This window comes from Ambystoma mexicanum, chromosome 4p (genome assembly GCF_040938575.1).
Source record: "Ambystoma mexicanum isolate Mex_15411 chromosome 4p, UKY_AmexF1_1, whole genome shotgun sequence".
In the NCBI taxonomy this organism is placed as follows: Eukaryota; Metazoa; Chordata; class Amphibia; order Caudata; family Ambystomatidae; genus Ambystoma; species Ambystoma mexicanum.
This window is the reverse complement of record NC_090927.1, coordinates 53329883-53355804: the sequence shown is the minus strand read 5'-3', so window position 1 is coordinate 53355804 and position 25922 is coordinate 53329883. Positions and strand designations below refer to the sequence as shown.

Genomic DNA, 25922 nt, shown 5'->3' with positions numbered 1-25922 from the left:
TGTAATAGTGACCATTTTGAAGACAAGTTGGCTCCCCAACATTGGATGGCTTTGTCACTGTAAAATATGGGTGCTAGAGGCGCATTTATACATTTTAAGACTCACACTCTCCACGCACATCTGATGTGCGGATGTGCAAGAAAGTCCTCCTCACCCATTTGGCCTATCGGACTTGTTTCTATAAATGTAGAGGGGTGGTGAGGTATTTGAGGCTGAAGGTTTTTTCACAACCATGTTCATTTAAAGGGACGCTCTCCCGTATGTGTTCTCATGTGCTGGATTAGCGAAGCATTGCTACTGAATGTCTTATCACAGTTTTTGCAATTATAGTTCTGCTGCCGATTGCACCTCTGCATTTGCTGGTGCTTGATGAGACTAGACCTGTGACTGAAGAACCTTTTACACTGGGGACAGTGGACAGGCTTTTCTTACCTGTATGGGTCTTCAGGTGCCTCCGTTGGTTGGAGACATTGCTGAAACGTTTTGGGCACACGGGACATGTGTATGGTTGTTCACCTGTGTGTACACGCTGGTGCCTCTGCAAGTTCCTGAAGCTAATGAAGCATTTCTCACAATCTGTGCACTTAAAAGGCCGCTCCCCTGTGTGCACCCTCACGTGATTCACAAGCGTGGCCTTCAAAGTGAAACTCTTCTCGCACTCTGTGCATTTGAACAGTTTCTCCACGCGGTGTGTGGTTAGGTGGTAAACGAGAGTGGAACTAAGCCGGAAGCTCTTCTCACACTCAGTACACTTGAACGGCCTCTCATCTGTGTGAAGCCGGAGATGCTGGGTAAGAGAGGACTTCTGAAGAAAGCTCTTGTCACATTCGCTGCAATCATAGGGCCTCTCCCCTGTATGTATCCGATGGTGGCGTAGAAGGTTGGAGTTTTTACTGAAGGTCTTCTCACATTCCCGACACTTGTAAACCAATTGCGAGCCATATCCCCTCTGTCCTCTGCAAGCTTGTGTGCCAGAAGAAAAGGGTTTATTGCATAATTCCGAAGCCACTGGCTCTTTTCCTGTCAGGGGACTCTCTGTATGAGGGGGCTTTGCCTCAGCATCATCTTCATTGACAAAGGGTGGCTGTACCGAATTGTCTGACAGGATTCCACCCCTGTGGTTACTGCCAATATATTCCATAATTTTTTCTGATGGGCAGCAGTTCTGCTCTGTATGGGCTGGGAGATGGGAGACCTGAGGAGTCTTCTCCGTCTGCAGCTCATCTGGCGTCAGGTCTTTGTAGCGTTCTTCTGTGGACCTCATGTCCTTGGCGCCTATCACTGATCCACCACCTGCTGGGTAAAAGAAGAGTGCAATTACCTTAATGTACAGAAACGTGACCACAGGTATTAAGGGAAATCTCAACCACTAAACTCCAACTCACAATCATTACCCTAGTTTCAAGTTGGCATAGACCGATAAGCTAGCCTTAGTCTCTTATCGCCTACAGGTGGCACCTACAACACAAACCGGTTGCCTATTTGGTGTAGCAAGAATAGAGCAACAGGCATAACAAGAAGCAATGACTGGAAAGGGTTCGCATACCGTCTGTAGCATTTCATACCTGGCCTCTGTAGGGTAATGTAAGAGAGCGCTGGCTTGCTCTCTGTGACTCTATGGTTTATCAATCTCTGCGGGATTCACCCTGACATTGTTTGTGTTTCAATGGCTTTGATAAAGCAATATCTGAAAGGAGATCCCTTTGGCCCCCTGTATCCTATGCATTTTTAACAAAGTATCTGAAAGGAAAAACCCCCGCCCTGCAATGTAATAGTGACCATTTTGAAGACAAGTTGGCTCCCTAACATTGCATGGCTTTGTCACTGTACAATATGGGTGCTAGAGGCGCATTTATACATTTTAAGACTCACACTCTCCATGCACATCTGAGGTGGGGAAGTGCTAGAAGGTTCTCCTCACCCACTTGGCCTATCTGACTTGTTCCTATAAATGCGGAGGGGCAGTGGCAGTGAGTGAACAAGCATGCTGTGTGCCTATGTGAATTGAGATTATTGTAAACTTGAGTTGTGAAGAGCTACTTCTCATCCTGTGTCCGTATGAGCTCGGGAGGATAGCTCAGTGGCAACATGCTCGCCTTGGAAGCAAGACTACACGAAGCAACACAGGTTCGATCCCTGTGTCCGCGCTTAGAAACCTCGTGGTATTAAGCGCGTTATAAATAACCTATCATATCATATCACACCTGTTACTGTGCGCTCTGTTGTTCAAGGAGCACCTTCTCAGAATGAGGTAGGTCACTATCATTTCATTCTAGTGTTAAGCTACTGTGCTCACGTGTTAGCGCCAGGGTGCCTTCGGGTGTTTGTGCGCTCTATAAATTTGCATAACAACTATACACAGTAAGAGTCAAAAACACCTGATAATTGCCAGACCCTTTATAACTTCTATTAGTCTAAGCTCTGGAGAAAGCTCCTGCTTATACATTGAGCCTGTATAGCGGGTGGTACTTTAACCTCTATAGGGAGCTCCTCATTTTGAGAGTCAGTATTACTGGTGGTACTGTTACTTCTACAGGATTCTCCTTCTCACCCCTCGAGCCTGTATAGCTGGTTGTCATGTAACCTCTACAAGAAGCTCCTTCTCACCCCTAGAGCCTGTGTAGCTGGTGGAAGTGTAACCTATCCAGGAAGCTCCTTCTCATCCCTTGAGCCTGTATAGCTGGTGGTAGTGTAACCTATCCACAAAGCTCCTTCTCATCCCTTGAGCCTGTATAGCTGGTGTTTGTGTAACCTATACAGGATGTTCCTTCTCATCCCTTGAACCTGTATAGCTGGTAGTAGTGTAACCTCTACAGGAAGCTCCTTCTCATCCCTTGAACCTGTATAGCTGGTGTTTGTGTAACCTATACAGGATGTTCCTTCTCATCCCTTGAACCTGTATAGCTGGTAGTAGTGTAACCTCTACAGGAAGCTCCTTCTCATCCCTTGAGCCTGTGCAGCTGGTGGTTGTGTAACCTATACAGGATGTTCCTTCTCATCCCTTGATCCTGTATAGCTGGTAGTAGTGTAACCTCTACAGGAAGCTCCTTCTAATCCCTTGAGCCTGTACAGCCGATGGTTGTGTACCTATACAGATGCTCCTTCTCATTCCTTGAAACTGTACAGCTGGTGGTTGTGTAACCTATACAGGATGTTCCTTCTCATCCCTTGAACCTGTATAGCTGGTAGTAGTGCAACCTCTACAGGAAGCTCCTTCTAACCCCTTGAGCCTGTACAGCCGATGGTTTTGTACCCTATACAGATGCTCCTTCTCATTCCTTGAACCTGTACAGCTGGTGGTAGTGTAACCTCTACATGAAGCTCCTTCTCATCCCTTGAGCATGTACAGCTGATGGTTGTGTAACCTATACAGATGTTTCTTCTCATTCCTTGAGCCTGTACAGCTGATGGTTGTGTAACCTATACAGATGTTTCTTCTCATTCCTTGAGCCTGTACAGCTGGTAGTGGTGTAACCTCTATAGGAATCTCCTTCTCATCCCTTGAACCTGTATAGCTGGTAGTAGTGTAACCTCTACAGGATGCTCCTTCTCACCCCTTGAGCCTGTACAGCTGATGGTTGTGGGCGCCAGAGAATTAGACAAGAACAACAGGTTACATGTAATTACATATTATGCAGGCATGGGTACCAGTGTTAAGTGCAAGTGACCGGGTTACAAGAAGGTCGCAAAGAAGGTACATGAAGACATACAATACCGTTTAGATACAGAGAACTGTCAGAGACGTACGCAGTTCTTGCTAGCAAGCCAGGACTTTGTTTTTGCTTTAAAGGTCCAGAACGCCTGTTACAGGCTGTTCCTGCTCATCCCTTGTGCTTGTATGTTGGTGGTTGTGTAACCTTTGTATGAGGCTCCTCACCCCCACTCAGTCCCCACCAAATGTGTTTATGTTGTGTTATTGTAAAGTGTAAGGGTCTGGGAGCTGCTTCCCAACCTTTGACAAGGGTTATAGAGCTGTTGGGTAAATTTTCCAAAAGTCCTCTGGTGATGGCTTAGGAAGATAAACCAGGGACTTCCAAGTATCCCCGATTCTCTCACTAGTAATGTGACTGAGCAGTCTACCTTGACTCTTCAGATAGGAGAGGTGTGGTACAGCTTACACAAATGCACACACGCATAATAACGAAAAGGTTCATACAATATTTTACTTAAACTATACTATTTAAATAAAGATATGCAATAAGAAAATATCTACACTACATGTAAACAAAAATAGAAGGGAGTAAAATAGAAATAGCAATGTGTCTCTTAACATCCACCGTAAAATCTAGACAAGTGCAGATCCATTCCTTAAAGAAAGTAGGTTACTGATCATGTGAAGGAGGAAAGAGTGGTGGAAAGAGGAGAGCATAGTTTAACAACACAACCGAGATACATCAGCAAGCCGAATCACCAGAAAACAATGACATGTAAACAGTTCTAAATACTTCGGCTTACACCCACACTCTGAGGAAATACAGTTACTGAAAATGGGGCTTGACTTCTCCCCCTTCGTAATTACAATCTATTTGATGGGTAAATTGATATCTTGAAATATGTCCAAAAAATCCAATTATGAATTCTTTTTTACCCTTTGAGGTGAGACCTAATAGACGCGTGAACATGTGTGCTCTAGTGCGTCTGTTCTCTACTATTGACATCAATTCTCTTGGCACTAGGTATTGTTTGGCTCAAAGAATTGGGCGATTCAGATTCTTGTTCTATTGGTGATAGATTTCAGTCTTCTGAATGGAGGTTGTGATGGTCATCTAGGTTCATGGTTAGACTGAAACATTTCAGGTAATTGGGCCTCATTACGACCCTGGCGGTCCCGTAATGAACAGTGCCTGTACGGGACCGGCACCGTTCATTACGGGATGCCCTATTACGAGGTTACCTTGCGGGACCCGCTCAGAACGTCTGGTCAGACCAGATGTCCTTAGAGGGTCCTACAAGGGGACTAGGGAGCTAATAACGGGCCTAATTACTAATTAAGGGCATGGCTGCCTCCATACTCGTAATGAGGCCCATTGACTTATTTCAAAGTTTAGTATTAGAGGTTTTGAGTACACCCAAAATAAAAAATAAATCTGAATGCATATAGCCGCATAACATAGCACTGAAACAAAATAAAGAGCTGTTCCGTCCCATCAGGACAACCAACCTCTTGTAATTAAACTCTCAGATAAGAGTGGGGTCTTCTGTGGGGGTGTAGAGGAACACACAAAGGAGGCTTATTCCCTCCTGTTAGATGAAAACTGTTTTGAAGTCTCAGATATGAACACAGAGGCAGCATGATTAAAAACCATATGTCTAGCTGGCATGAGAAAGCCTTGCTGAGTCAGGATGAAATGATTCCCCTCACTGTGAAGTGCCCCATTATTCACTGCTTCTACCTACTCACAAGAGTCACCACTAAGAAGAAACAGTTGCCATTGTGGCCTCTATTACCAAGAGGCCGTCGCATATTCCTGTGAAAGGATTTTGGACACCTTGAGTGACTTCTTTGCCTGAATGTGTGCAGGACACATTTGAGGAGTTGTCTTTCATCAATGAGATACCCAGAGAAAGTAACTATATTATGGTTACTGTGATGAATGGCGGGATTCAGAGACTTCTCCCGATGGGAGAGCCTTTCCTTGTGAGGCTAGGGAGGTGATCCTGCTACGCGTTATTCCCCTAGGGGCAGCAGCAAGCGGGACCTCATTTGGGGAGATTCTCCCCTTTGGGGACAAGGACTTCTGTTCCATAGAGGAACTCCCACAACTACTCACTCTGAGACCAAAAAGAACATCAAAGCTTCAGAAGGGCCAAGAAGATCAAACCACTGTTTATCATTGTGCCACAAAAAACAGGAGTCAACCTGAAGCAATACAAGGTAAAAATACCATGCAGGAGAAGAGTGAGCAAGTGATACCGATCACTTAGCTGCTAGAAAGTAGCAGTAGTGGGATGAGAAAGAAGGAGCGATTGATCGAATATGCTCAACTGGAAGAGAAAAAGGACTATAATCCACCGCTGGGTCATACAAAGGGAAGGACGACAGTTATCATTGAGAAGAACAAGTTACTTTCTTACCTGGTAACGTTCTTTCGATGGGATGGTCCGACGACGTATTCCATATCTATGACAGTAATCACCACAGCTGTGCTGCTTCGGAAACTTTTTCGGCGTCTGCGTCCTGCGTCGATGACGTCGATGCGCCGCCGTCGAGGACCTCCTCCGACGTCCGACGTCATCCGATGTGATAAGTAGGACGCACGACGCCAGTAGCCTCAGTTGTAGTTTTTTCCCCCAGAACGTGTGACAATAGTCAACTGCCAGTCCGACACAAAGCCTTGCGGAACGTAAGCTGCAAACGCAACAGAAATTCTGCAGCGGGGAAGGCAGGGCGGGAGCGATATGGAATACGTCGTCGGACCATCCCATCGAAAGAACGTTACCAGGTAAGAAAGTAACTTGTTCTTCGAGGGGATTGGGTCCTCCGACGTATTCCATATCTATGACAGACTCCCAAAGCAGTACCAAATCAAGGAGGAGGGAAAGAATTTAGAAACAAAATTTAGAATAGCCAATCAAATAGCAGAGCAAAGGACCGCCTTGCCAAAGGCCAGATCCTGCCCTCTGATGGAATCGAGGGAATAATGCCGCACAAATGTATGCACTGAAGCCCAGGTGGCAGCATCACAGATGTTGCGAATAGGAACACCCCTCTGCAGGGCAGTAGATGCAGCCAAGCCCCTGGTAGAATGGGCCCGCAAGCCAGCCGGAGGGTCCTTGCCCGCCAAGCGGTAACACTCCGAGATGGCCAAAATAATCCAGCGGGACAAAGTCTGTTTCGTCACAGCTTGCCCCAAGCGCTTACCAGCGTAACCAATAAAGAGTTGATCGTCCACTCTGACCAGGGACATGCGAGAAACATAAAAGCTCAAAGCTCTCCTAGGATCAAGCCTATGGAGCCTCTCCTCTTCCTTACCAGGATGCGGAGGAGGATAGAATGCCGGAAGAACAATCTTCTGGGCCAAATGAAATTCCGTCACTACCTTCGGAAGAAAAGAAGGACGAACTCGAAGGACAACCCTGTCCTTGTGAAATACAGTGAAGGGTGGCTTAACAGAAAGTGCCTGTAACTCACTCACTCTGCGAGCGGAAGTAACCGCAACTAAAAACACAGTTTTCAAAGTCAACAGCCTCAAAGGGCAAGAATGTAACGGCTCAAACGGAGCACCCATAAGAAACCTAAGAACAAGGTTCAAATCCCAACCGGGCACCAGGAAAGGCGACGGAGGGAACACATTAGTGAACCCTTTCAGAAACTGTGAAATTAAAGGGATTTTAAAGTAAGAACATTCTTCAGATGAGCGCTTAAAGATGGACAGCGCCGCCAGGTAACCCTTAACGGTACCCACTTGCAAGCCCCTGTGGGCCAAAGAAAGCAAAAAGGACAGAACCATGGGGATGTCACATGCAAAAGGATCCACATTCTGAACTCTGCACCAGTCGCAGAACTTACGCCAACGGCAACGGTACAGAGACTTAGTTGCGGGCCTTCGGGCCGAAAGCAACACCTCCATCACGTCTTCAGGGAGGTCCCAATCCTTATACCTCAACCTTTCAGAAGCCAAGCGTGAAGGTTGAGGGATCCGACCTCTGGATGGAGAACCTGACCCCCCTCCCGTGAGAGCAGATCGTCTCGGTAGGGAAGACGACGTGGAGGGCAGATGGACAAGTCGAGAAGGTCCGGGTACCACGTCCTCCGAGCCCACGCCGGAGCAATGAGGATCATCCGGGAACCGAACTTCCGTAACCTCCGCAGCACTTGCGGGATGACGGGGACCGGAGGAAACGCGTACAGCAGCGGGAACGACCACTCCACCACGAACGCGTCTCCTAAGGCTCCTTTTGGAGGAAATTCCCGCGAGCAAAACCTTTCGCACTTCCGGTTGACACTGGAGGCAAAGAGATCCACTTGAGGGGTCCCCCAAAGGGCGAAGATCTCCAGGAGAATCTCCTGAGCCAACTCCCACTCGTGAGAGATCGTGCACTGCCTGCTCAGAGCGTCCGCCGTCACGTTCTCGACTCCGGCCAGATGAACTGCCGAGATCGAAACTTCCTGCTGGATGGCCCAGAACTCGAGCTGCATCGCCTCCCTGCACAGAGGAAGTGACCCTGCCCCCCCCTTTTTGTTGAGGTAGTGCATGGCCACTGTGTTGTCCGTCAGGATCAGGACATTCTTCCCTCGCACAGTCGGCAGAAAAGCCCTCAGGGCTAGCCTGACGGCCCTCAGCTCCAACAGATTGATATGGAGTCTGGACTCCGACGGAGACCAACGACCGCTGACTGTCAGCCCGTTGGCATGAGCTCCCCATCCCGTGAGGGATGCATCCGACACGATCGTCACCTCCGGCCAGGGAAGCCAAAACGGAGCCCCCTTCATCAAGTTGCCTTCGACGGCCCACCACAGAAGGTCCCGGGCGACCGAGGGCGGCACCTGAATCGGGTCCGACATCCTGCCGGAGGACTGCGACCATTGCATCTTGAGTGCCCACTGCAAAGATCTCATTCGCAGGCGAGCCTCTGGCACCAGAAGAATGCAGGACGCCATGAGGCCGAGCAACCTCAAGAACTCGAACGCTGGGAGCGTCTGGGCATGCTGAAACTTGCGCACCATCTGCTGAATGTGAAGAGCCCTTACCTGGGGAGGAAAACACTGCCCCAGGGAAGTGTCGAGCACTGCTCCGATGTACTGGAGCCTCTGCGTTGGCGTCAAATGGGACTTCTTTAAATTGAGGGAGAAGCCCAGCCTGTGAAGGGAGTGGCAGGCGACGGACAGATGATCCAGGACCTGCTCGGGAGAGCTCCCCCTGATCAACCAATCGTCCAGGTAGGGGTAGACGTGAATCCCCCCTTGCCTGAGATGCGCTGCCACCACCACCATGAGCTTGGTGAAAACCCTCGGGGCGGAGGTCAAACCGAACGGCAGGACCCGAAACTCAAAGTGCGAGTCGCCAACCGCGAACCTCAGGTACTTCTTGTGCTTGGGATGGATCGGCACATGGAAGTAAGCATCCTTGAGGTCGAGTGACACCAACCAGTCCTGAAGCTGAAGGGCCTGGAGGACTTGAGAGAGAGTAACCATCTTGAACTTGTCCTTCCTGAGGAGTTTGTTCAAACCGCGCAAGTCCATGATGGGTCTCAATCCCCCGTCTTTCTTGGAAATCAAAAAATAAGGGGAATACCATCCCTTGTTCCTCTCCGCTACAGGCACCAGTTCTATGGCGCCTTTCTCCAGCAGGGCTTGAATTTCCTGCGCAAGGAGCGGATCCGGACACTTCAAAGAGAGGTTCCCCGGTGGATTGTCGCGAGGCCTGTGCCGAAAGGGAAGACAGTAGCCGTGGGTTATGATCTCCAGAACCCACACATCCGAAGTAATGGCACGCCACTCTACAAGATGCTGCGCCAGCCTTCCCCCAACCGGCGAACCATGGGACAAGGCCTCATGACTGAGTAGGAGCGGCTGCGGCGTTACCTGAGGGCAAAGAGGCAACTGCCCGAGCGGCCTTGGCACCACGGGTACCCTGTCGTCCACCTCTGGTACCCCTGCGTTGGCCCCTTTGACTGCCAGCTCCTCTCGCTCTACCAAAGGACGAGTAATAGCGAAAGGAGCCACCCCTCCACTGCTGTCCCCTAGGACGAAAAGGCGGAGGTTGGCGAACTGCAGCGCCCAACGACTTCGCTGCAGCTTTTGAGGTCTGCAACCTCTCAAGGCTCTCGTCAGCCTTGCTGCCAAAAAGATGTTCACCATCAAAGGGCATGTTGAGGAGCCGGGACTGCACATCAGGAGCAAACCCCGACTTCCGCAACCACGCAAACCTGCGTATCACGGTGCTCGCCGCCATGGACCTACTGACGCATTCAGCTAAGTCCAAACCCGACTGAACGGACTCACACATGGCAACCTTACCATCCTGGACCAAAGCAAGGAAACCATCCCGTTCGTCCCCTTCGGGAATATGTTCAGCCGCTAACGCAACACAGTTCCACAGAGTGTGCGTGAAACGTGACAAGGCACAAATGGAGTTGGCCGCCTGAAGCGCCATACCACCAGAAGAAAACACCTTCTTCGCCCAGCCATCAAAACGTTTGTCGTCCCTATCAGGAGGGATGGTAGGGTACGACGCCTGCTTTGCCGGGGCCGTGGCCGCCTGCACCACCAAACTTTCCGGAGTGGGGTGCCTGGTCAAGTAGCAGGGGTCGCCACTGGCTGGACGGTATTTCCGCGACAAGGATCTGCCCACTGCCGGGAGACTCTCCGGAGCAGTCCAAGCCGCCGCCACCCTACGCTGTAAAGCCATATGGAATGGCAGAACCGGGTCAGATGGGGGACCAACATCAAGGATGTCCGTCAGATCATCCTGCACAAACTCCCCTGGGGGAGCAGACCATCCCAGATACTCAGACACCCTAGCCATAAGGCGCCGGTATGAGGAATCGGCATGGGAGCCAGGCTCAGGCCGACCAAATTCCACCTCCGGAGAGGTGTCCAGACCACTAGCATCATGCAGCGACTGCCTCAATTCGTCAAATTGACTATGGCCCGAGACAATGTCATCCGGCACCTGACCAGGAACCAGGCCAACCGAATCCTCATCCGCCTCCGAAATATAATCCAAGTGGTGGAAAGGCACCTGAGAGTGCCTGCTCTTAGCCAGAGCCTTCCTAGGGGGTACACCCGAGACACGGGGCACCTCCGACACGAAAGGCGTCGATGGCGTCGAGCGAATCGGCGCCGCCGTCGAGAAAACCGGCAACGGCGCCGAGAGGATCGGCGTCGACGTCGAGGAAATCGGCGTCGACGTCAGATGCAGCGCCTCCAATATCGGCGGCGTCGACACAGCCCTCGAAGCCGGAGCCCCGAGCGTGTCCCTCGACGACCTGAACGTCGACGGCTTCGACGACTTCCTCGGAGCCGGAGCCTCGAGAAAGCCTGTCGACGCCCTCGACGCCTCAGACGTCGATGTCTTCCTCGAAGACATCACAGGTGCACACGGTCTCGATCGCGTCGAGGACCGGGACCTGGAACGGGTACGGCGAGAACGAGCCTCCTTGTCCGAACGGGACCTCTCCCGTGACTCGTGCCGACCACTCTTGCGAGCGGCGTCTCTCGACCTCACACGGCCGACCCCACTCGGGGGCGCGGACGGTTGAGTACCCTGCGACTCAAGAATCGCCAACATCTTCTTCCGGAAGGAAGCCCATTCCTCCGGCGTCGCACAGCTGGTGGGATAACCGACGTGCCGGGCAGAGTCCTCGGAAGAGGACCTGGAAGGCGACCGGTGACGGCGCTTCCGAGAACGCCTCGAAGAGGCAGAGGAGTGGCGAGACCGACTCCTAGAAGAAGACCGACGAGACCTCCGACGATGACGCGGAGAGTCACCCCTCGAATCATCCGTCGAAAGCCCCGCCGACTTCGACTTCCGGGGCTTGGACACCCGACCTACCGACAATTTCTTCTTACGTTCGCGTAAGGCCTTGGAAGTGAGCGACAGGCAGTCGACACAGTCATCCGTGTCGTGGGCCTCCCCGAGGCACCAGAGGCAGGCGTCGTGCGAGTCAGTCACCGACATCTTGGACCCACACACCCCGCACTTCTTGAAGCCCGGACGCGGGGTTGAAGACGAAGTGGAAGACATCGCTGCGAAGGAATATTCACAAACGAACAGGCTCGAAGAACCAGAAAGAACAGAACTCCAAAGAGTCGAGGCTAGAACCGAGAAACACGAAGCAACACGTTCGCGGAAAAAACGGAACTGAGGCTACTGGCGTCGTGCGTCCTACTTATCACATCGGATGACGTCGGACGTCGGAGGAGGTCCTCGACGGCGGCGCATCGACGTCATCGACGCAGGACGCAGACGCCGAAAAAGTTTCCGAAGCAGCACAGCTGTGGTGATTACTGTCATAGATATGGAATACGTCGGAGGACCCAATCCCCTCGAAGAGGAAACAGGAAGTTTCAATCCACCTTGGTCATGGAAGCTGGTCAAAACCGGGATATCCTCCATGCTGAGGAGGCAACCAGTCGGAGTACGAGTGAAGCAGAGGAAGGAAACCTCAAAGAAGAGAGCAAGTCATAAGTGGTGGCGTGACAGAGGAGGGGTGGACTTTGTAGTCTGGTAACTAGACTGAGCCCGTCACGACGCTGGCATCATGGAGGCAAGACCAAGAAACAGAGCGTCAGCAAGAAGGCAGAAGCTATCCTAACAGAACGAAGACAAATTCCTGTCATGCAAGCAGGCCCAGTGATGCCAACCCATGTAACAAAAGGTAATGGGGACAGTGGGAGCCCCAGGACGGAAAACAAGTAGAACGAGCACCGGAATCATACTAGGCACAGTCATTTTGATTTAAGAAAGTTAAGTTCAAGGTGAACGGAGGATAGCACATGGGCAACACGCGGTCTTGAAAGCAAGACCACGCAGAGCAATAGAGGTTCGAACCGCGGATCAGGAACGCAGAAGAAGAGGTCCTATAAAAACCAGGGAAAAGGGAAACCATGGAGTTGGAAATGTTCCCTAAATCGACTGAATGAGTTAAGAACTATCTGAGAACGTTACACTAGGCTGAGAAAGCCATTCCAGGAGAAGGGAGTATTTCTACGGGACTTTAGTTGTTTTGTCTTAGTGGTAGGGTTAGTGCAGTTTAGTTTTGGATGGAAGACAGACTTTTTGCTTTGGCCTTCACAACGGATGGCGAGCACCCTGGTTAGTTTTGTTAGGCTGGTAAACACAGAGATAAGGACTAGTGAAGCCTTTTATTTCAATAAAATATTAACAAGGACAAAAACTGGTCCAGCTCCTTATCTACCACATCACCTTCAATAATTATTTGCGCAGCAATATGGAAAAACAATGGCACTGAAGCAGTTAGAACCTTTCTTAAACTCGGTTTGGGCAGCTATATTGCCCATGTGAGATCCTTCTTGAGATGTCAGAGATTTCCCTCACTTATACAAGGTTTCTCTTTGCAGGATCGTTATTTAGCAAAAACAGGGCTCAGCATTAGACTTGTTCTTGGCCCCATCATACGCCAACCTCGCGGCTGGCAGGTGGGAACAAACATGGCCCAGAGGGGGCTACTTTTGTGGTTCCAGTACAGCAGCAATGTCTTTCTCCTCCAGGAGCGAGGTCCTCACCTTACAAAGGAATATATTGTTTACTGGACTCCAATCACTTTATCGTAAAATGTACATGAGGGTAGCCATGAGGTGCCAGTATTTAGCTCTAACTATCAAGGTCTGTGGCTTCAAATTAGTTTGTAAACCATTTCCCAGTAAGATTTGCTCCATGCTAAGAATGCACATGCTAAGGCCACTAAATCAAGTTTGCCATTTGGCGAGTTAAGGGCACAGCTCAATAGTAGCCAGGAATACGATTTTGAGGTGACACATTTGACATATGGAAACGTTTTCAAGATCAAGGAAATTCCCTGTGGTGTTTAGGGAAAGGAGTGATAGAAAGAACTAGCCTATTACTTCTGAAGTCTTCACAGTATAGGAATAACACTGTAAGGTTTAAAGAGTTGAATCCCCTGACGGTGCAAATGCTCTACCAGAAAAAATAGCACCTTCTTAAATACAGGGGTTGCTGATGCAATCCCAAAACAAAGGACTTTGAACTGACAATGGTGTTTGTCCACTTTGAATATGAGATATCTGCGACGGGCTGGAAACATGGAAATATTAAAGTATGCATCTTTCATGTCTAGGATCTCTATACCATTTGGTTAACCCGAGGGATAATCTCTTGTTTGAGGCTCAACAAACGTGTTTGCCAGACACAAGTCCAACACTGGTCTCTTTGTGGAAATGCACTGAACAAATGTATGACTTTTCCTTGTGTTTGGGCACTTGTTTGATGGCTCCTTTCAATAATAGTGCGTCTACATCTGCTCATGGGAGAGCTTTGTAAACTGGTTGCTGGAAGTATTGTGTGTCCTGGTAGTAGATGGAAGCTTGATTCAGTAGCCAGCCTCAACCGTCCGTTGTGATCCCCCTCCAATGCGTGGGCGAGCAATGCTATTCTTCTTTGGTTGAGGGTATCTTTTTCAGTTGATTCTCAACCTCCTCTATAAGCGTCAATACTGCTTTGCGGTCCAGTTTGGCAAATTTAACCAAAATGGTCAAAAACCTGGCAGAACATTCAGTGCTCGCTTGTCCCCATTCCTCAAGCATCAAAGGATCTTGGTCCTCAAATGATGGTGGTGTCATTATGCGAAGGCCTTGAGGTATACGTCCCACATCAAGATAGTTTTGAAGTGAGCAGTGTTACCACCACTTAAGATATTTCCCTTTTCTGGTGTTTCTCAAGTTCTTAATAAGAGTTCATTCTTTACTGATTGCTCAATTGGACGATTTTTTTGTCACAGGTTCAAGTGTCTTGGAAATCATCTGCTGTTCATTAAAAAGGCTTTTGAGCTTGCAGCAAGTGTGCTGCTTCCCTGGTGCCCTGAGTATCAGTATTGGCCATGATGATGGTTTCAAAATGTGCCCCAAATAATATATATAATTTTAATTTCCATTAAATAAATGTGAGTATTTTTCATATTAAATGTGTATTTTTATGATTTACATATTTTCTCTCTTAAATATTATTTTTTTAAGCTTAAAGAAATAAATGAAAATAGAAAATTGTTTGCGGCTGTACTATTTAGGATAAAGCATTACAAAGTATATTCAATATTAAAATGCAACATTCATTTAGGTGTTATTTTATTTTTTTCATTTTAATTCTTTATTTTCCGAAGTAGAAAACAAAAAAAAGGCACATACATGACAAGGACATTTCTTCCAGATCATAATCATAAGAGTGTCACAGGTGAAATTTGCGTTCAGTTATTTAAGAAGATGAGTTTCCACATTGAAATATAAATACATAAATATGTAAATATTATACCACATACCCAACTGAAAAGGTTACATGTTTGCACTGAGGGGCTAGTACAATACTCTGTAGCATGGTGCCGTGGCAGAAAAGGAAAAATCCAGCATCCCATAACAACTACACTGAATAAGAAACTACGCTCACATTACGAAGAATATTGCAGACAGGAAAAGGACTGAGAGGAGAAGAATGATTACTTGAGGGGTTACTGGTAATTGTGGGGGTCTGGGTCGGTCCTTGGATAATACAGAGCAAAGAGGCTGAGGTTACTTGGCTTTTATCATGCAACAAACATGCACTTGATTGTAAAGTATGCTGACGATTGCAGTCCTGGAAGCAAGAGTAACTGAGTAAAGTAGACAAAGCACCTGTTTAATATAGACAAATCAAGAGCGATCTATGATACCTATTTGTATTTTTCAATGAAGGCGGAGGTGTGTCTGTGCACATAGTGTCAGAAAACTAAGGGTACTCTCCCAGTAAGACCTTATTCAGGTTGCCAGGACACAGCCATCGCTGTTGGACCAGTGTGGGGGGTTGGGTTAAGGGGAATCACCTGGGTTGGGGAACTCAGGATATGCTGGGGGAATACCCAGGTAAGATGCGGTAACATACCTGGGCGGATGGTGAGAGGAACAAAGTCCCTGGGACTTTTATAAGTTATTTCCACTCATCATCTCTTCCACCCATTTAATCTCCCTTAGCCAAAGGTAGAACCAACAACCCATTCACATCCATTACATACCCTAAGAGCACAAACCCCATCAGGAATAAAAACCGCTTCTCTCAGATACATTGCTTTCCTGTTCCCTATCCAAATACTCCCAATCATTCTTCTTCCCGTCCCTCCGATTATTATTTTTAGCACTCCCAACCGGTTCAGGTAAAATACTACAGTTCCCACAATCCCCCTTGTTTATTACGATCCTAGCTATTCCCGTTTATCCCACAAACCCTACTAATCCTGTCCCTCAGATTGTCACTTTCTGAACTCCCAGTCGAAAGTGACCCACAGTTACAATTACCACCATTCCCTATGTTCTGTTCACAATCCTGGTCATTCTCATCCAGTTCACAAACCATTTTGTCCTTTTCGGTCTGCCAACCGACTCCCTTCTGATAATCACATTACTTCCCCATCATATCCCGTATGATACTCTGAAATTCTACCCCCTCCCCTTTTCCAACACAAACACCTTAACACACCCAAGACAACAAACTAATTCTTTTGTGAACTGTGATCAAAACCGGACTAATATGCAACCTGTGTACCTGTCATATTCCAACACGAGGGTCAGGCAATTGATTAAAATTACACACACGTGACAGCCCTTCCTTTTTCCCCACAGGGATAAAAGGTGGAGCAAGAGAGCGCAGTACAAGCAAGGCGAACACGGCAGACAGCACAACGAGACGGCTAAGCAGGCACAGCAGTTCAAGCGATGGAGAAAGGTGGCAGAAATCGAGAGGGGGCGAGGAGAGAAGTGACCTTGCCCTTTCCATATCAGACCCGTAGAACCTTCGTGGAAGAGAGCCTAAGGCCACGAACAATAGCAGTGTCTTACAGCAGATGTCAACGGTACACGGGGCAAGCTTACGCCTCGAAGGAGCAAGGGAGACTCCCGCGCCCCTGATATCGGCCTTGACTCTGATGAACAAGAACAACAAGTTACTCTCTTACCTGGTAACGTTCTTTCGATGGGATGGTCCGACGACATATTCCATATCTATGACAGTAATCACCACAGCTGTGCTGCTTTGGAAAAATCTTTCGGCTTCTGCGTCCTGCGTCAATGACATCGAAACGCTGTCCTCGAGGGCCTCCATCGAGCCGACGTCACTCAATGTTATAAGTAGGACGCACGGCGCCCGTAGCCTCAGTTGTAGTTTTTTCCCCAGAACGTGTGGCACCAATCTTCTGCCAGTAGGGCCACAGAAAGCCTTGCGGAAACGTAAGCTGCAATCGCATAAGATTTCTGTAGCGGGGAAGGCAGGGAGGGAGCGATATGGAATACGTCGTCGGACCATCCCATTGAAAGAACGTTACCAGGTAAGAGAGTAACTTGTTCTTCGAGGGTATTGGGACCTCTGACATAATCCATATCTATGACAGAGTCCCAAAGCAGTACCAACGTAAGGAGGTGGGATAAGAATTTAGAATATAGAAATTTAGAATGCCCAATCAAATTGCAGAGTAAAGGACAGCCTTGCCAAAGGCCAGATCCTGCCCATGGATAGAATCTAGGGAGTAGTGACGTACAAAAGTATGGACTGAAGCAAGCCCAAATGGCTGCATCACAGATGTTACGAATAGGTCACCCCTCTGCAGGGCAGTAGAGGCAGCCATACCCCTAGTCGAATGGGCCCGTAAACCTACAGGAGGGTCCTTAGCCGCCAGGCGGTAACATTCAGAAATTGCCAAGATAGTCACAGCTTGTCCCAAATGCCTTCCAGCGTAACCAATAAAGAGCTGACCGTCCACTCTAACCCGGGGCATGCGTGAAATGTAGAAACTTAAAGCTCTCCTAGGATCTAACATATGGAGCCTCTCCTCGTCCTTACCAAGATACAGAGGAGGATAAAATGCCGGAAGAACCACCTTCTGGCTTAAATGAAATTCCGACACCAACTTCGGAAGAAAGGAAGGACAAACTCGAAGGACAGCCCTGTCCTTATGAAACACAGTGAAGGGTGGCTTAACTGAAAGTGCCTGTAACTCACTCACTCTGCGAGGGAAGTGACCGCAACAAAAAATACAGTTTTAAGGGTTAACAGTCTCAAAGGACAAGAATGTAATGGCTCAAATGGAGCACCCATTAGAAACTTGAGAACAAGGTTCAAATCCCAACCGGGCACCTGGAAAGGTGACGGAGGGAACACATTAGTGAGCACTTTCAGAAACTGAGAAATTAAAAGGAATTTTAAAATAAAAACACTCCTCAGACGAGCGCTTAAATATGGACAGCGCCACCAGGTAACCTTTAATGGTACCCACTTGCAAGCCCCTGTAGGCTACAGAAAGCAAAAAAGACAGAACTACATTAATGTCACATGAAAAAGGATCCACATTCTGAACCCTGCACCAGTCGCATAACTTTATCCAGCAGCAACGGTACAGGGACTTAGTTGCCGGCCGTCTGGCCGAAAGCAACACCTCCATCACGTCATCAGGGAGGTTCCAATCGTCTCGGTAGGGAAGACGACGTGGAGGGCAGATGGACAAGTCGAGAAGGTCCGGGTACCACGTCCTCCTGGCCCATGCCGGAGCAATGAGGATCATCCAGGAACCGAACCTCTGCAGCACTTGCGGGATGACGGGGACTGGAGGAAACGCGTACAGCAGTGGGAATGACCACTCCACCACGAACGCATCTCCTAAGGCTCCTCTAGGAGGAAATTCCAGCGAGCAGAACCTTTCGCACTTCCGGTTGACACTGGAGGCGAAGAGATCCACTTGAGGGGTCCCCCAAAGGGCAAAGATCTCCAGGGGAATCTCCTGAGCCAACTCCCACTCATGAGAGATCACGCTCTGCCTGCTCAGAGCGTCCGCCGTTTCGTTTTCGTCTCCGGCCAGATGAACTGCAGATATCGAAATTCTCTGCTGGATGGCCCAGAACCAGAGCTGCATCGCCTCCCTGCACAGAGGAAGTGACCCTGCCCCCCCCCCCCTTTTTGTTGAGGTAGTGCATGGCCACTGCATTGTCCGTCAGAATCAGGACATTCTTTCTTCGCACAGTCGGCAGAAAAGCCGTCAGGGCAAGCCTGACGGCCCTCAGCTCCAACAGATTGATATGGAGTCTGGACTCCGACGGAGACCAACAACCGCTGACTGTAAGCTCATTGGCATGAGCTCCCCATCCCGTGAGGGACGCGTCCGTCACGATCGTCACCTCCGGCCAGGGCAGCCAATACGGAGCCCCCCTCATCAGATTGCCTTTGACAGCCCACCACAGAAGGTCCTGGGCGACCGAGGGCGGCACCTGAACGAGGTCCGACATCCTGCCGGAGGACTGTGACCACTGGAGCTTGAGAGCCCATTGCAACAATCTCATCCGCAACCTGGCCTCTGGCACCAGAAGAATGCAAGATGCCATGAGGCAGAGCAACCTCAAGAACTCAAATGCTGGGAGACTCTGGGCAAGTTGAAACTTGTGAACCATCTGCTGAATGTGGTGAGCCCTCACCTGGGGAGGAAAACACTGCCCCAGGCACGTGTCGAGCACTGCTCCGATGTACTGGAGCCATTGAATTGGCGTCAAGTGAGACTTCTTTAAGTTGAGGGAGAAGCCCAGCTTGTGAAGGGAGGGCAGGTGACTGACAGATGATCCAGGACTTGCTCGGGAGAGCGCGCTATGATCAACCAATCGTCCAGGTAAGGGTAGACATGAATCCCCCCTTTCCTGAGATACGCTGCCACCACCACCATGAGCTTGGTGAAAACCCTCGGGGCGGAGGTCAATCCGAACGACAGGACCCGAAACAAAGTGCGAGTCGCCAACCGCGAACCTCAAGTACTTCTTGTACTTGGGATGGATCAGCACATGAAAATAAGAGTCTTTGAGGTCAAGAGACACCAACCAGTCCTGAAGTTGAAGGGCCTGGAGGACTTGAGAAAGAGTAACCATCTTGAACTTGTCCTTCCTGAGGAGCTTGTTCAAACCGCGCAAGTCCATGATGGGTCTCAATCCTCCGTCTTTCTTCGAAATAAAAAAATAAGGGGAATACCATCCCTTGTTCCTCTCCGCTACAGGCACCAGTTCTATAGCGACTTTCTCCAGCAGGGATTGAATTTCCTGCGCAAGGAGCGGATCCAGACTCTTCAAAGAGAGGTTCCCTGGTGGATTGTCGCGAGGCCTCTGTCGGAAAGAAAGACAGTAGCCGTGGGCTATGATCTCCAGAACCAACACATCTGAAGTAATGGCACGCCATTCTACAAGATGCTGCGCCAGCCTTCCCCCCCAACCGGAGAAGCATGGGCCTCATGACTGAGCTGAAGCGGCTGCGGCAGTGCCTGAGGGCAAAGACGCAACTGCTCGCGCGGCCTTGTCACCTCGAGTACCTTGTTTTCCACCTCCGGCACTCCTACGGTTGCGCCTTTGACTAGGAGCTCCTCTCAATTTACTAAAGGACAAGTAATATCGAAAGGAACATTCCCCTCCATTGCTGTCCCCTAGGACGAAAAGGCGGAGGTTGGCGGACTACAGCGCCCAACGACTTTGCTGCAGCTTTGGACGTCTGCAACCTCTCAAGACTCTCGTCAGCCTTGCTGCCAAAAAGATGTTCACCATCAAAGGGCATGTTGAGGAGGCGGGCCTGCACATCAGGAGCAAAACCCGACTTCCGCAACCACGCAAGCCTGCGTATTACGGTGCTCGCCGCCATGGACCGGCTGACGCAATCAACCATGTCCAGACCCGACTGAACGGATTCACACATGGCATCCTTGCCATCCTGCACAATAGCAAGGAAATCATCCTGGTCCTCCCCTTGGGGAATATGATCAGCCGCTAGGGAAATACAGTTCCACAGAGTGTGCGTGAAACGAGACAAGGCACAAACGGAGTTGGCAGCCTGAAGCGCCATACCCACAGAAGAAAACACCTTCGCCCAGCTGTCTAAACATTTGTCGTCCCTATCAGGAGGGATGGTAGGGTACGACGCCTGCTTTGCGGGGGCCGTAGCCACCTGCACCACCAAACTTTCCAGAATGGGGCGCGTGGTCAAGTAGCAGGGGCCGCCACTGGCGGGGCGATATTTCTTCGGCAAGGACTTGCTCACTGCCGGGAGACTCTCCGGAAAAGTTCAATACACAGCTACCCTTCTCTGCAAGGCCATACGGAATGGCAGCACCGGGTCAGAAACTGTCAAAGAGTCTCCACCGGAGAAAATGAAGCCAAGCAGGCAGGAAAGCCCAGAGCGACCGCAGGCCCCAGTAACATTCCGCAATGAAGAGAGCGGTAACATGGAGAATGGGAGGACGTGGAAGCCAAAAGGGAATCGTTACACGAGTTGAGAAACTCGTACCAGGGGAATTGTTGAAAGCCAAGCTAAAAGTTGATAAATCTGAACTGTAGTAATATCAGAAGAAACGTAATTTGTAAACCTGAGAAAGAATATTAATAATCGACATAGACTACCCTATCAAGACATAGACTATCTCCACATTCAAGTGATACCAAAAGGGAGCTGGTTAAGGAGAGAACACTACTAGATTAAAACAACTCATCTCAGTGAAACAGACGGAAATATAAACTCAACGCTATAGATTTTAAACAACACTGAGGAGAGAAAGAAGGTTAATAGAAGCCTAGAAAATGGGTTCACTCCAACGTAACTAACAGATAGAGAGAAAGGGAAGAAGAACCTCTGGTGTCCCAAAAGCTACATTTGGAGTTGATTAGAGAGAGACTACTATGCAATAACCACAAAAGTGGCGGATCAAATCTCCAGTAATATGAGCAAACTAATACCAGAAAGGAGGAGCAGTAATTATCCAGAAGGTGTAACCGAGCCAAGAGAAGATATTAGGCAAGGCTTTACACAAGAAAACAATGTGGATATAAGACTCAAACTTTACGAAAGAGCCCCGGGAAAATAATCCCTCTAGATAAAAGAAGAGTCAAAGACCTTATTCAAGAACGACGAGCCCTGGTACAGAAGGTCGGTAGACACCTTTTGAAAATAAGATATTGATAGAACACTAAAGCCAAGCAGAACCCTGCTTCAACAGGAAATGCAAGCCATTCTCCTGACCGTAGTTTTCTTTTCTTTTTTTAATAGTGGTAGGGCCAGATTAGGCTAGTTTTGCAAAGTGGACTTACTTTTGATTCAGACAGTTCCGTACGACTGATGAGCACAGCAGTTAATTATATAGGTAGGGAACACCCCTTAGCTATAGGGATAGACCTTCTTCATATGATTTAATACACCATTGTTGGAAATGTCAGCATACTACTTCTGACAAGCTCTATAGCATGCATCCTTCAGAACCATCACCAAGAATGTAAACCCCAAAATCCAGAGTTTGTGCTTGCCACACTTCCATTGCTGGGCTGGCCTCCACAGCTAGATTGCTCCTCTGAATCGCCCCAAATTTGAATTTTTTTTGGTTCTGCACAGCCATAAATTGCATGTTCCTCTTGTAGGATCCCGGGTGTATGTCTCACAAGTGAATAATGTTGTTTGCACTGCCACTCACATCTTCTTCCTTTAGGTTCCAGGCATGGGTCTCAATTGAATGTGCTGCTGTGTGGCTTTTCCACACTTGCACTTGGCCTCCTACAAGTTTCAGGAATTGAGCTTCACCCTTAGCACTTTGATGCTGCTCTGCATTCCCACCCACATATCCTCCTCTTGGGGAGCTCCAGGTGCGATTTTGCACTTTACGCTTTGTCTCAGTGGTGCTTTGCCATACCTAGATCTCCCTTCCCGGGAGCATGACGGGTGCAGGGTTCACGTTGTTACTTTCGCCACCATTGTGGGTGGTGACGCTCATTTTTTTGCTGCAGAGTGACCCACGCCTTCATGTCACCTTGCCTTCAGGAAGGCTCTCCAAACTTGGCTCTTCCTTTCAGCATCCTCACACACTTGGAGCATTTCCTGGGTAAATTATTACTCACCCCTGACAGGAATGCGGGGGCATCTGAGGAGTCCACAAGGGAGGGCATGGTCACCCACAGAAGGCTTCTCAGTCAGACCTAATGATAAACTCCACAAGTCTGCATTTAGCTTGGTGTCAGTCTTGCTTCACTGGAATGTCGAGCACTCAATCGAACATAGCTATATCCAGCCCGGTGCACAGCCCACCCACCTCCATATATCTGCAATGAAAACTGCTTGACTTCATACTTCCCAAACACACATCACCAATAGATACAGAGTCCCACAAAAAGGTTGGGTCCAGCTGTTTAAATAATCAGTGTCCTGACTCTCCTACTCCCCTGAAAATGTGTCATGGCAACCATCCTCCGATTTGATATCTATAGGCTGCTGTTAGGGACCTAGTCACTCCCTACCTACCTCCGTGCAGGCCAAAAAGGCACACACATTTGATAAATCCTTCAAATTTCACGTCTCGGATTACACGTCATGGTCATGGCCATGGCTGTAGGCGCTATACAAATACAATATAAAATAACAGAATATAAAATGTGACTCTGCCCCCAACAGCCAGAGCAGAAACAGTACTGTGCACCTATTGGTGCTGAGGTGTCAGTAGGTAATTGCATTCGCCACCCGTTGGATGCTGGATTTCTTCATAGAGAGGATGCCAGCACGGCAACCCAGGCCCACATCAGACACCTGAATGGGGGTGCTGGGTGTATACTGTGAACCACTACCATTTTATTCAAAGCACAGTAAACACTTTATTGCATTCTGGTTGTTAGTATAGGACACTTTCAATTGGATTAAAAATTTTTAGTCTTTATTCATTTTACCCAAAATAAATTCTTTGTGAAAACAAATAATATATTTGCATTGTAATAGTGGCTGACCAGATGTAAAACCAGAACACTCCTGTGTGCACATGTACTCTTGTTTGATAAAATAATTAAACCTGGTTTTAATAAGAATGTGTATATTTATAGTAACGTTGGAACTAAATACTATGTGTTTTTGAAGAGTAAAAGATAAAATATAGCAAGTTACATCAAAGAAACTGTACAGACGAACATCAAGTTTCTATTCGTACGAGCTGTTGAACAAGGACACGCTTCATTTAACATTGCTAAAATACAAATCATGTACGCACAATTGACGGTATTACAATGCTATTTATGCAAATGTGTGCTTGACGAGAAATGATGTGCCACACTGATAGTCAAATTGATGCAAAGACTCCATTTTGTTTAATTAAAATATAACGTATACAGAAAATAATTTTGTATGGAAATGTACTTCATTGTGTTACTTATTTTGCCATGGGGCAGTATAATATAAAATTGTACATTTATAAATCATAAGGATGTGCATGTGTCATGGCAATCATCTGCCCGTGGATGGGTTCTACAACCATCACAAACTAAACAGTTAGGTCCATATTCTAGGACGAGCGTGCAGCCCCAGTTTGCCCATTTGCGGAGCCCACCATCCCCACCAACATGCCAGCCTTTATGCAATGAAGACATGCAGATTGCAACATTTTGGTTGTTGATGTGTAACAGCTTTTTTCTCACAAACCGAAGGCCATGTGCTGCGATAGAAAATATATGATGGAACACAATTGAATTATATTTTACTCCATAGAACTTTGACTTTCACAATTGAAGTACTGGCCATCGATGAAAAGAATCAGAAAGATTGCATGGAATCTCACAGTCAACCTAATAATTCAAACTATGGCTTGTGTTCTTCCAATGACTGTGTGCCAAATATGTTTTGTTGAATGTATTCAACTTATTTCCATTGAATTAAGAAACGTAATCACTTGTCCAAGTCCTATGAGCATTTATTGAAAAGTGTACGTTGTTTTATTCTTTTTGTGAAATGAGAGTAAACTTTTACTATGTGTGTGCGTGTATGCTGATCTTCCAGGTTTTGCGTTGGGTAACATGATGGCGTTGATGACAGGTTACGTTTGGCTACACTGTGCACCACCGTCATGAGACGAGACATAGCATATCGGTTTGGCATGTTGATGTCAACTTGTGGGGCGAGTGATCTGATTTACTGCTGCAAGGGCACTTGAACTTCGGGCAATGGATCAACGGATAAGATCATCACAAAATGGTGGTTTACGAGCCATGAGTTTCGCATGTCTAAATGCCAGAAAATCGAAGGGAAGATGGACTGGAAACAAAATTCTGATTGATCAATATATGCTCAATAATACATCTCCTATTCATTGGGCCAATTAAAGTCCAGAGAGAACTTCCCCTTTAAGTCATCATTGTATATGGCAACAAAAACTTTAAAAGCAATAGACTGAAAGGTTTCCATTGGCACCGGATTTAGATACATCCCCGAGGAGCTTTTATTTGATAAGACATTACGATTAGACTTAATACATGTTTTAATGTGTAGGTATATTGCAGGAATTCTTTAGTATTTTAGGCACACTTGTTGAATGTTTTTATACCTGATGAAATTACGAGTATTGATATTTATGAGATTATTTTATGCATTGTAAATTTGATGGAAATGTTATATCCCGAGTAAATTCGATTTGACTGACTGACAAGTGCACAGATTTTCACATACATGTGGAAATGTGACAACTTTAGGTCTAGGAACAATCCGTTCTTTGTGAAAGAAAATGCAAGGTCTTGCAATTCACATAACCTACGGGCAGATCAGACTGCCACCAGAAAGGCTGTTTTCAGTAAATAATCCCGAATCCGACGAGGCCATCGGTTGAAAAGGTTTTTGGACCGAAACAGACAGGACTATATTTAAGTCCCACAAGGAACTTTTCCATATGTAGTTTTGGGAGTTTCTAAGGTGACAGATCTTAGTCTGCCATTACGATTGCTGATAAGTATGTTTTGCATGTGTGTACAGAAGCCCCTGATCCTATCAAACATGTGACAAACGACAGAATATCATCTGTGGGCCCTTCTAGCAGGTTGATGTCTGTCCAGAAACCAATGTCATCATCAAATCCATGTGAGATCTGGTGGGATACTTTCTTGCGGCTTTAATTAATATCTAAATTCCCCTCGGACAGTGAACAGGGTCCCAACTGCTAGTAAGCTTTTGGTGGAGGTGGGGTCAGAGGTGTAGGAACATCCTCTCCTTCTGTGCAAGTAGATCTGTCTAAAGAGGAAGATGACAGGCACGCTCATTCTTCTAATACTGTAGGTCCGAGCACCAAATACATTTCGCTCACCTCAGGACTATCAGTACAAGATGACAACCCATTGATCGCTTCAGTTTGTGCAAGCCTGTGGCAGAAGAGGGGGGGAGGCATAACCCCAGTAGGTTTCACTCCGCTCCCCTCCATGACCCATTAATAGACCACCCCTTGCTCCTTTTGGTTGAGAA

At 47.9% G+C, this 25922-nt stretch overlaps 1 protein-coding gene across 3 annotated transcripts in view; it reads right to left on the bottom strand.

The window, feature by feature from the left end:
* LOC138452983 (zinc finger protein 436-like) overlaps positions 1-25922 on the bottom strand; it is a 284744-nt gene that overhangs the window by 14833 nt on the left and 243989 nt on the right. For 2 of the 3 annotated variants that reach the window (XM_069605355.1, XM_069605357.1), the window contains one exon: positions 433-1296. In XM_069605355.1, the coding sequence (XP_069461456.1) occupies positions 433-1296 (864 nt within the window). The remainder of the gene's footprint in view (positions 1-432; positions 1297-25922) is intronic. The other variant, XM_069605356.1, reaches the window with a different exon arrangement.